The sequence below is a fragment of the Danio rerio genome, chromosome 3 (assembly GCF_049306965.1).
Source record: "Danio rerio strain Tuebingen ecotype United States chromosome 3, GRCz12tu, whole genome shotgun sequence".
NCBI lineage: Eukaryota > Metazoa > Chordata > Actinopteri > Cypriniformes > Danionidae > Danio > Danio rerio.
This window is the reverse complement of record NC_133178.1, coordinates 36,519,239-36,531,920: the sequence shown is the minus strand read 5'-3', so window position 1 is coordinate 36,531,920 and position 12,682 is coordinate 36,519,239. Positions and strand designations below refer to the sequence as shown.

Here is a 12,682-nt window from a genome sequence, read left to right as displayed (position 1 = left end):
GTATTAAATTGAAAGATTTAGGATTATCTGCAAAGACCACTCATGCCATCCAAATTGCTGAAACTGGTCTTTGTCTATTCATTTTAATTATGGCTTAGTCCCTATATTAATCAGGGGCTGCCACAGTGGAATGAACTGCCAACTTATCCAGCATATGTTTTACGCAGCGGATGCCCTTCCAGCCACAACCCAACACTGGGAAACACCCATACACTCATTTACACGTACAAAAACAGTTTAGCTTAATTCAGCCATGGCACAAGTCTTTGAACTGTGGGGGAAACCAGGGCACCCGAAAGAAGCCCATGCAAACACAGGGAGAACATGCAAACTCCACACAGAAATGCCAACTCACCCAACCAGGGCTCAAACCAGCAACCTTCTTGCTGCGAGGCGATCGGGCTACCCACTGTGCCACCATGACACCCCATTTATTCATATGTTGCAAGTCATTGGCTACAAATCAACTACATACAGCCAAAACTAAATGAACACCTTTAGCTATAAAACAAAAATAAAAGGTACAGTTTAGGGAAAATTTACTCATCTACTCATCTTTAATGCTTCCAAAATGTATGTTTTTTTTCCCCAATCTAAAACAAAAGAAGATATTTTTAAGTATGTTCAAACTCAGTAGCAGTCAATGTAGTGTTCTTTTACCTAACATGGATCTCGATGACAGCTGTTTTCCTACATTTATCAAAATACTATATTTGTGTTCAACAGAAGAAAAGAACAGTGAGAAATGATGTACTAGCCAAAGAGGGCTGTGTCCTGGAGGGCTGTTGTCCTCCATATTTTAGATCCAACCCCTATTAAACATAGCTGAATCAGCTAATTAAGCTCTCTCAAGGTATACTAGAAACTTTCATACAGGCGTGGAAAAGGAAGCTAAGCTGTGCAGGACACCGGCCCTCCAGGACTGAGTTCGTCCTAGCCATTTATGCTACCTGTTGCCCAACTCTTTCATCAACAGCGCATGATTTTGTAATATTTCTAAATGCTAAACGTTGGCATTCAGTTTTTTTAAAAGTTCGGTTGTGTATACATGCGGTTTAAGTAAACATTGTCATATTACCTCAATAATAATAATAATAAAAAGCACATGATTTTCAAACACCAGCATGATGTAGAAGTGACACAGGAAGACACTGCAGAGGCTTCTGGTGTCCTCACCATGTGTGAATGTGTGCACAGCCGCACACAGAGCGTCAAGATCCATGCAGCAGATGTCCAATAAGACGTTTCATTTCCTGTTGGCCAGAGGCTGTGGCTCTTGCTTAGATGCTGCCGAACACACTCAAAATACAACAGCATCAAACAAGTAAGTTACATTTGAGGGCAGCTGGATATATGTGTGTGTGTTTGACTTTATTGCACAGCATTTCCAATAAATCTGTATGTACAGCTTAGAAGAGAGTCGTGAACAACACAGTACAAAAAAGCATTTTTGCTGTCCAAAAGGTGGCGATGTAGAGCCAAATGACAAACCAATACTCTAGTCCAGGGGTGCTCAAGCCCGTTTAAGTTGCAACCCTTATCCAACACACCTGCCTGTAATTATCAAGTGCTTTTCAGGTCCTAATTAATTGGTTCAGGTGTGTTTGATCAAGGTTGGAGCTGAATACTGCAGGAAGGTAATGTAGCTCTCCGGGAACAGGATTGAGCACCCCTGCTCTAGTTTAACAATTGTCTTTTAATATTCTATTAATAATGACTATTAGCGCTGCTGCTATTCTAGTAACAGCCACACCTAGCGGCTAGGCTGATGTTTATAGATTAGCAGAGACTCCAACATAAATAGCAGTCACACAAATCTGAGAATCCGAGAGGAAAGTTATGAAAGGATTCAATGTTTTTTTTTTAAGACAGATGCTAAAGATTTGTGAAGACGATCTGGCAGTTCACCTGCAATAGGCAGTTGTGTGATTTTTCTTTAAACCTGTACATTTTTTTCACAGATGGGATGCACGTGCCACGAAAACCGGAATGAGTTGCAGACACCATCAAGAGACAGAATCAGAGAAAACTGAAAAAGTTCAGCTAAGGTATTTCACCACCAGAAACATGACCACACAAGTAGCCAGCATTCCAGCCATCATGATGAATTTGTCCTGTGACGCTCGCTTCTCAATCAAACGCATGACCGTGTTCGACAAACCCAACATGTTCGCCACATCCAACATCTTTTTATGTGTGCCCTAAAAAAAAAAAAAAAAAGAAGTTACAATATTTTTAAATACTTTGAGGAATAGATTCATTGACAGGAATATCTAACGTACATATCATCCCCATTTTCCCAAAAGACTCTCACGCTCCGTGATATCAGAGGAGCTTCAGGAAGAGCTTACACTCCTCCCTGGAAACACACAGTCAGTGTCTAAATGTGCAGGCGTGACCTTAGACCACTGCAGTTATTGATAACTGACTAATAGGTAGGGCCAGACAGAATATGTGGACATTTTTTGCCATTTTTGCAGAGAATTTTGTAAAAAATCTGCAGATTTTGGAGGAATTATTTTGGGTGTACAGAGTTCACTAAGATTTAACTTTCCAACGCAACGAACTGCGAAACTTGCCGCATGACCTTGCGTTTAAAGTCTGATCCATTTGCGTGCGTATGAATGGAAGTCTATGGGGAGAAAAGTCCAGTGTGACCGGAGCTTCATTATGAACATTCTTGTAATTCACTTAAAACTTTCCTCACTTTATTAAAATGTTATTATTATTTTAGGTTCAAGTGGTGTAAGATGAGCAGAATAGAGCTGTTTGTAAAGCATACAGTGCCATCTACTGTTAAAAGCGAAGTGATCCAAAAGAGAATAACGATGCATTTTGAAAATCTCTTTCGATTTCTCACGTTTATCAGCTCAACCCTTTTCACGACCCGCCATAGTTAAGGGGGACGCAGACGATGACATGCTTTGAGGTATTAAAAAACAAATGTTTGACCAAAAAAAGTATATAAATATGTTTTAAATCATATGCTTACAATGCCAACGTAAGACAATTAAATAAACAATTAAAAAAAAAGTGTAACACACTAGTCTATTTGGTCAATGCATGTAGGGAATATAAAAAGAGCCACTGATTTACAGTTATTTTTTAAAGAGTTTAGCCCATTTATTTACATATCATCAATGTTTGTGGCAGACTTACAATGCTATTTTTTGAAAGCAGGTTTCGAAGTTATACGTTTTTGAGAATTCTATCATTTTCACCTTCATGTAAACAATATGAAGGAAAATGCTAATGTTATGTGCATGATGTGTATGGGCATGTAGTATAAATAGTGTAAGTAGTGCAATCACACTGAAAACTAATATAATAAGTTCACTTTAAATACCCGGATGATGCACTTATTCAACCATTAAAAAGAAGTGTGGATTGATGGATACAATCAATGACAGCAGCTTTGCTTATGTAGCGGAAGAGTCTAAGCTATCGGGCACACATGTTGGATAACTTTATCTATTTTGTTTTGTGAAAGCACAATTCTCCTCCTAGAATGATTATACCACCTCCCGATGGTGAATGTGGTTATACTCATGGCAGATATTATTTGGTTGTTTGGTAATTGATTTCACTAATTTGACAATTGTCAAACATCATCAGGGAAACAGTTTGACTTTCCGCTTAGTAAAAACTATAGCCCGTTTCCACTGAGTGGTACGGTACAGTTCGTTACGCTTTTATGGCTGTTTCCACTGTCAAAAGGCGTACCGTACCATACTACTTTTTTGTCACCCTTTCAAAAGGGTACCAAAAGGCGGAGCTAGACGCGCAGCTGAACGCTATTGGTTTACAGAGATCATTCGCTTACACAACAAGCCAGAATGAAAACAAAAAACCCGCCATGTTTAAAATACACAGCCGAGAGATTACAGCGGAATTATATATAATAACGAGCCATGGTTGATTCGGGCTCAAACAAACCTTGTCATTGTGTTGATGAACAGCCACAAAGCCATGGAGTAGAGCAGAATCTACCCTGGGACTTGTAGTTTTTTACGAGCCAGTCTGAGGGCGAGCGGTTTCGCTTTTTTGCTTGTGCTCATTGCGCGTCTATGTCTGAAACAACAAACTTCTTGAGCTGATAATAATAACATGCGCTTGATTATTTACATGCTTTTGAAACCCGATCATGTTAGACACTGACAAACGTGAGAATAAAGCGCGAAAAAAAGGAGAAGCCAGGAAAAAAGGAGAACGGTATTTCTTCAGCAAATGTGAACAAACTCCCTTGTTTAATTATTATCATCACGTTTTGGACTAATATGAACAGGGATTGATGGTATGACTCTGTAACAGAGGTTGCATGTGCTGCTGTACAGAGACAGATGAGAGGTTTTCACTGACTGTAGGCAATATTTTGTGTTGTTTTTGAACCTAATTTAGGACGAAATGTATGCTGTGTGTAGTTTTTCTGTAGTTGGTAACATCAGAGACTGTAAGAGGCTGTATGTGTTCATATATGTTCATTTATTTATTTTATATAATTACAGACGTTGCTGTAGGCTATTTCGCGCTGTCATTGACACTGCAGTTATAAACAAGTCCTGCCTATAGAAAAGTTTTTAATAAACATTTATACACAAGTATTTATATGTATAAAGCGTCTGTTTTGTGAGAAGTGCTTTTCATATGATATGTAATCAACCCGTACAGCTTTACTGTAGACCTTTTCTTGAGCGAGAATGATGCGACTGAAACTTTGTCATAAACCACACCCACCAAAGGGGTACCCTTAGTAGTGTAAACACAAGCCTGATAAATGTGACCTGTACCAACCCAAACCATACCGTACTGTACCAGTCAGTGGAAATGAGCCATAAAAGCATAAGTACATAGTGCAGAAGTGCATAGTGTATAGTGTGCCATTTGGGTCACAGCTTGTATACAAGCATTATATGATTACTTGAAAACCAAAACAACAATTGTGAACTACAGGACTGTGTGCGTTTCTTTCTTTACAAATTGGCACTGTCCCCTATGGGCCTGCCATGCATATTACAATACTTTTTGTTTTGACATTTGTACACTATGAGAGTAGCATATGCACTACAAAAAAAAAAAAAAAAAAAAAAAAAAAAAACTAATAAAAACTGTATACAAATACACATTCTCCCATTTGACAACAAAAACACAAACATCTACTGCTCTGTATGTTCTGCTTGCTTGACATTTATAACAGTCCCAGTATACTTCAGATGAGATGTCTAGAATTTTTATTTTTTATATATATATATATATATATATATATATATATATATATATATATATTTTTTTTTTTTTTTTTTTTTTACCAAAAACAAATAGAAATAAAAAACAACTACCAATATGTTAACTAAAATTAACACGAGCACGGATAATATAAAATTATTAACTTTTAAAACAATTAAAACATTGTCAAGTTTAAAATGTTTAACACCTACTATTGAGTGCATAAATTATTTACTGTCATTTATTTAATTAAAAAAATTACCAATAGATGCGGTTTCACGGATCTTGTATACATGTGAGTTTGCCATCATTAAAGCCTATTATATCAGTCATCAGCACTTTTATCAACAATCAGTCAAGCACTATTTGAAATGTTTAGAAACACCCTGATAAGAAGATGAAAAAAAAATCCCCCTCCTTCCCGCTCTAGGCTGAAATCCGCCCTGTATTCTGTGTCTCTCACACACACCTTAAGTGTGCTCCTCTGGTCTCTCAGGCCATTCAGGATGCTGGAGCCCGAACCCAACAGATCATCCATTCCTCTGTGAGCGTTTTGTAGACTGCTATTGAACTGTAAAGTCTCATCGATAGGGATTGAGGTGTCTGCGTCCTGCATTTAAAGCACACAATGGCATCAAAAGTCTTATCGTTTTGTGTGTTTGGAGACTGATGAGTGAACGAGTGTGTGTGTGTGTGTGTGTGTGTGTGGTCTATACTGACATTTGTTGTGAAACTTCGACTCAAGAGCTCCTCTCGTTCTCTTTCCTGAGCCTCGTGAGCGTATCTTCTGTGCTGGAAGTTCCTCAAGGCTGTCTGAAGATGCTGCACATCGTACTTTAACTGATCAACACGGCTGCACAAAGAAAAACACACTGAATTTCTTTCAGAAAAAGCCTGAGGGTTTTACAGCTGATGCAACACTTGTGAACAACTTGTTTATATATCATTGAAGAAGTTTGAAGAGGAAGTTGTTTGCTGAAACTGTGGGATTACTGCACCATATTATAAAATGCATAGTTTCAAAACATTTTTATTCTGATACTTTTACAAAAATAAATAATATTTAGAGAACAAATTAGAATGAAGTTGTGTGTATCTCTATCTCTCTCTCAATTCAACTCAAGTTCAAGTTGCTTTATTGACATGACATTTAGTACAGTATTGACAAAGGATTTTAAATATGTATATGATATGTAATATGTGAACATCAAAAATAATAAAATATACAGTAAATAAGAAATAAATGGCAAAAAAGAAAGAAACAGATAATAAATTTAATAATTATAACAATTACAATAATAATCATAAAAGGTCTAGATTTAAATAAGATACATTAATTTAAATTATCAATTTCTTATAGTCTGTAGCAGCTTTAAGTAAAACAATTTACTTTATTTTTATTTTTCAGAAAACTTGATTTCATAAATCATTTTGCTTCTCAAATAAATTAATTGTTCAAAAAGGAAAATCAAGATAAAAATTATATTTCTTCAATTTAAACTCTTTCTTGACATTATAGGTCTTACCAACACAAACCCAGGATGTGAACAGATAATGTCATTTTTGTGTTTGAGAACACTGACACACACACAGGAAGTGTGTGTTCCTTCAGAAATTCAGTGTTTTGCGAGTGAGTAACAGGTGTGTTGGCCTCAGGTGTGTTTGTGCAGTGTTTTAGCCAGGCTTTGCCACACACGGCAGGAATGCTGGTGATGACGTGACTGCAGAGGGAATGTTTTCTCTGGATCTCACCGCCACGGGGCATTAGTCTTCATTTGGCAGATGCTTTCTTATTCAAAACACCTTACAATATGCATTTACTACAGGGACAATCGTGCCAAAGCAACTGTGCGCCACCTTCTTAGGGTAAAAGTCGGCATGAAATCAAAATTCACTGTTTATTTTTATTTGTACATAGTAGTGCTGTTGAATGCCTTTCGGATGGAGATATCAGTGCATAGTCTCACTTTTGTGCAGTCTTTTTCCATTTTGGTAGCATCTTCCAATGATTGGTTACCGAAGAACAAAACCATGCACCGCCCTATATTTTTTTTCGTCATTTCAGGATCATTTTAATTGGATCTATGTCATGATATGGGAAAAAGGACAATTTCGACTTCCATTTCATGCCAACTTTTAAGGTAGAATTGATTGCGCAGCGCATTCAATTTCCGATCTTTGAACCTATATCGTTTAGGTACACTTTTATCAAATACTCCAATAGTCCAGCTTCCACATAACTGAACTGCTGTATGTTTGTGGTTAATGATTACTGATCAAAAGGAATTTTGACTGAATCTTCTGACAGGAAGGATGTTTTGCTGAAATTAGCTATTCTTTGAGAAAGCTAAGGATTGGATCCTTGATGAAGCTAATAGTGGATTTGTTTTAGTTTTAAAACTCACAGTTTGGCATTTTGGCGGCGGTTTGGTGGCTCTTTACTGGCAAGAATCTCCAGGCGCTCCAGCTGATTAAAGATCTGATCAATTCTGGCTTGAAGCTCATTTTCCAGTACTGCAGTAAAACACAAAGATCAGAATATATTAGTAAACAACAAATACCAATCATATTAAGCACATCACAAATTTACAAGATCAAAACTGAATTTACAGTATCTTCAGTTTTCAGTGTCTCAGGATCTTTCTAATAATCTAAATCTTTCTAATATGATTATCTGCTGCTCAGAAAGCAGCTATTGTTGATTTTTTGGGTAAATGGAATGTTTAAAAGAACAGCATTTATTTGAAATTTAAATCTAAATCTATTGTATCTAACTTTACAACAATTTAATTCATGCTGGTTCCAAACCAAACTGTGTAGCAATATGTAATTTGTCTTTGAGAAAAAAATAATGTTTAACAAAACAAGGACATTTTCACAAAATGTCTGATTATATTTTTTCTTCTGGAAAAAAAGAAAGTCTTATTTGTTTTATTTCAGCTAGGATAAAAGCAGTTTTAATTTTTTTAAAAACCATTTAAGGTCAAAATTATGAGCCCCTTTTTTTTTTCGATAGTCTACAGAACAAACCATCGTTATACAATAACTTGCCTAATTACCCTAACCTGCTTAGTTAACCTAATTAACCTAGTAAAGCCGTTAAATGTCACTAAGCTGTATAGAAGGGTCTTAAAATATGTCTAGTAAAATATTATGTACCATCATAATGGCAAAGACAAAATAAATCAGTTATTAGAAATGAGTAATTAAAACTATTATGTTTAGAAATTTGTTAAAAAAAATTCTCTGTTAAACAGAAATTGGGGAAAAAAATAAACGGTGGCTAATAATTCTGACTTCAACCGTATATACACAGATCTTTTTTTATATTCTGATTTGATTGACAAATCAGACATCAGACAACACTGATAGCAAATGCAGTGTTCGCAAGATCTTAAAATGTTTAAAATTTCAAAAACAAAATTTTAGGCCTTAAAAAGTCTTAACTCATTTTTATTCATTCATTTTCTTGTCGGCTTAGTCCCTTTATTAATCTGGGATCACCAGAAGGGAATGAACCGCCAACTTATCCAGCACGTTTTTACACAGCGGATGCCCTTCCAGCCGCAACCCATCTCTGGGAAACATCCACACACACACTCGTACACTACGGACAACTTAGCCAACCCAATTCACCTGTACCACATGTCTTTGGACTGTGGGGGAAACCGGAGCACCCGGAGAAAACTCACACAAACACAGGGAGAACATGCAAACTCCATACAGAAACCCCGACTGAGCCGAGGCTCGAATCAGCGACCTTCTTGCTGTGAGGCGACAGCACTACCTACTGCGCCACTGCGTCCAAATCATTTTTAATAGGTCTTAATTTTTCTTTTCCCAGGTAAAGCTTCTCAATCGGGCAAACAGCCAATCACCAATAATTCATCTAAAAACATTTTTTATATTTGTTTTTATTGCAAAAAGATACAATTTACAACTGCTGTTTGACATTTTTACATCAAATTATCCAATAAAATTTTACTTATGCATGGAAAGAAAACTAAAGAAACACATCTCTTTACATGATCTTCCATTAATACAAAAAAAAAACTATTTACAGAAGTAACCAATAAGAAAAAAGTGTTTAGCCCTGTACAAGTCTAAAATTTAAATTATAATGGTCTTAAAAGGGTCTTTAAAAGTCTTAAATTTCACTTCAAGAAACTTGCAGAAACCCGGAAATGTAATGTACATGTAAAATATGAGTTATTATTTCATTAATAAAAATCAATACATTAAAAAACATGAATACATGTAGGTATTTGTGTGTGTGTGTGTGTGTGTGTGTGTGTGTGTGTGTGTAAATAAATATATATATTATAAATAAACACACACACACCATGGCATATTAATATTCATTACATTTGCAGTACTTTGCAAGATGTGAAAATAAACAAACAGCCAGAGTGGAAATCGCGCAGTGACATGCAGATCCACTGATTAAAAATGAGCGCAGCTTCCTTGGAGAGAAGCACAGACTGGTGGGAAAGTTTTATCACTCAGGCAGTCTGCCCTGACCCCCCACCCACCGAGACAATGCAATCTCACAGTGGCTCTCACACAGGCAGACATACGCGCACGTTACGCATCCTTCCCGCCTATGACATCTCACATGATGTCATCACTATTGGTCAGCAACGGTTATCTTCTTCAGACCCACCAATGAGCCACAACACCACCTCAAACCCACATATACACAACAAACCACACCACCCTCATGTCCAGCATCCACCGCTCCTCCCTGTCCTTCCTGCACTGGCACCAGCCTGGCTCTCTACAGCAATCAGCTGGCCAGTGGCACCGTGATGACTGCTAATGTATAATTGGTTGACCCAGTTTGTGTGTGGTTTAACATATAGGTGATCACGTGGAAAACAGTGGGGTCCAAATGTTTTTGCGATATGATCACGGAAAACACATATAGAGGGTTGTGGGAAACACATTTTTAAAAGGCATATTGGTGTAAAGAAGGCCTAAAATAGTTGCTTACTGATCTAGATTGGTTATATGTGGAGTTATTAAAAATGAGTGTTGCTTGTGTGCTTTCTCTGATCTTTTAAAAGAGACGATATAAATTCATGTGGAGATTAAATATCAACAAAACAAGGGCAATGCCACATAAACAACTAATTTCTCAGTGCACCGCCAGCAAATATCTCATCTTGTAATTACATTAATTACAATGATACATGACAGGAAATACTTGGTTGTACTTAGGTTTATTGCCACATCAGTATCACAGGCTCTCATGGAAGATCTAGATTCAACATTACACAAACAATATAATAAATACAAAACTTTTTTTTCAATTGAACTTGGAGAAAAACAAAAATTTTACATTTACAAATACATAATAACTATAAAAACATACAGCATAAAAAAAGCTTCTCTCAGTAAAAACTAAATAGGGAGAATAAAAATGCACACTTATTGGCAACTTTATTAGGTACACTTGCTTCTTTGTCAAATATAAACCAATCACACTGCTGCAAATCAGTGCATTTTGACAAGGTCAAGGTGATCTGCTAAAGTTCAAAATGAGCATCAACATTGGGAAATAAATAGATAGGCCGCTCTGAGTATTTTGGAAACTGTTGATCTACTGGGATTTTCACACACAACCATCTATAGAGTTTATAAAGAATTATCCAAAAAACAAAAACATAAAAGAGTGGAATTATTTAGTAAGCAGCAGTTTTATGAGCAAAAAATGCTTGATTTATGCCAGTACAGGAGAATATGTTCAACAGTAACTCAAACATTCACTTGTTAAAACCAAGATCTGCAGAAGAGAATCTTTCGACACTTAAAAAAATTGCACCTTGAAGCAGATGAGCTACAGAAGTAGTAGAAGAGCAAATCAGTGACTTCTGTCAGCTAACAAAGGGAAACTGAGGACATAAATTGGAAAACAGAGGACTAAAAAAAGGCTGATGTTCTGATGAGTCTCAATTTCTGCGGCAACATTCAAACAATAGGAACAGAATTTGTAGTAACAACAATCATACCGCATTAGACCAATGAAAGATACTTTCTTGGTACACCTTGGGTCCTTTAATGCCAAATGAGCATTGTTTTTATCGTCGTCTACTTGAGTATTGCTGCAGACCACATTGAAGTCACAAAGCTCAAATAATCTCAATCTAGTTTCTTGAACATGACAATGAGTTCACCATTTTCAAACATCTTTTCAAGCGTCAGAACAGGTGGTTCTTTGCCCAATAATCATCCACGAGTCAGTTTTTATAAGTATATCATTAGTTGCATAGCACATTTCTCAAGACTAATGACATCATTATGTTAATGTTTACAATATCTTCATCTGATATCAGATTAGAGATAGGTAGTAATTGTTTACTTTTTGCTACCTAATACACAATTAATCAATTGACAATTGATCCATATCAGATAGTCTGAATTGAATATACTGTATTTTTGCAACAGATCTGATTTATTTCCCCATCACGGGGTAATTTCAAGTAATTCCAACGATTTTAAACAACTTGCTATTTTGGCAATCTTTCAATTATGCTCTACAATAATATAATACTCTATGAATACATAATGTGATTAATTAAGGGGTTTGGCATAAAACAAAAGTCCCGAAAGGATAATGATATCCTGGGTGGGATGAGGCACCTTTAAGGTTATATTCATATTCATACACCAAACTGGCCATATCTGAGCATAATTACGTTTGTTTTTATCATTTAGTCTCTGTGGTACTGAGGATTTTCAAGCTATTGTAAGTATAAACACAGAGACTTACAGTGGACTGACTGTCGGTCTGTTTTCTCAAGGCGTCCCATCTGAGACTGAACCTCCTGAATTTGTCTGGAAGTTAAAGACAATGATAAGTGAGAATAGAGAGAGTGTTTATTATATAAAATACATTATGACAGTCATTATTCAGTGTCGTTAGGGAGCATTTCAGATATATATATATATATATATATATATATATATATATATATATATATATATATATATATATATATATATATACCCACTAATTCAAAGGACGCATCTGCTGTTAAGGCTGATGCTAAAATTACACACCATTGAGCCTACTAATAGTTTGAAGAAACAATAAGTAAATTGACCAGCTGACAAGCTATAATAAGCTGTTATATCAGCTAATAATCAATACTAGTCTTACACATGAAGAACACAGGAAGCTATTTGTGTAGTTAACGGATGCTCTCAGTTCAAATCAGCTTATGACATTTACAAGCGATTAAAGAGACTTTTATTTGTGAGATATTAATTAGAAATAATGAAAACTCTCAACATTTAGTATAATTACGTAAACAATGAATAGTTCTGATAACTATTAAAGCCAATAAAGCAATCATCATCATAATCATAAACTCACTTATTGGTCTGATGGTAAAGCGTCTCCATCTTCAATGACGGTCAGAGACACCAGCATAAACAAAAACAGCTTTAAAAAGCT

At 36.0% G+C, this 12,682-nt stretch overlaps 1 protein-coding gene across 1 annotated transcript; it reads right to left on the bottom strand.

Annotated features, from left to right (window-relative positions):
• Nucleotides 1–1,352: 1,352 nt before the first annotated feature.
• On the bottom strand, nucleotides 1,353–12,666 carry gosr2 (golgi SNAP receptor complex member 2). The gene is given in 6 exon segments (NM_199688.1): nucleotides 1,353–2,201; nucleotides 5,693–5,833; nucleotides 5,944–6,076; nucleotides 7,629–7,737; nucleotides 11,996–12,060; nucleotides 12,602–12,666. Coding segments are annotated over 6 exon segments (639 nt in total). The 5' UTR covers nucleotides 12,631–12,666; the 3' UTR covers nucleotides 1,353–2,039.
• Between the last annotated feature and the right edge of the window lie 16 nt (nucleotides 12,667–12,682).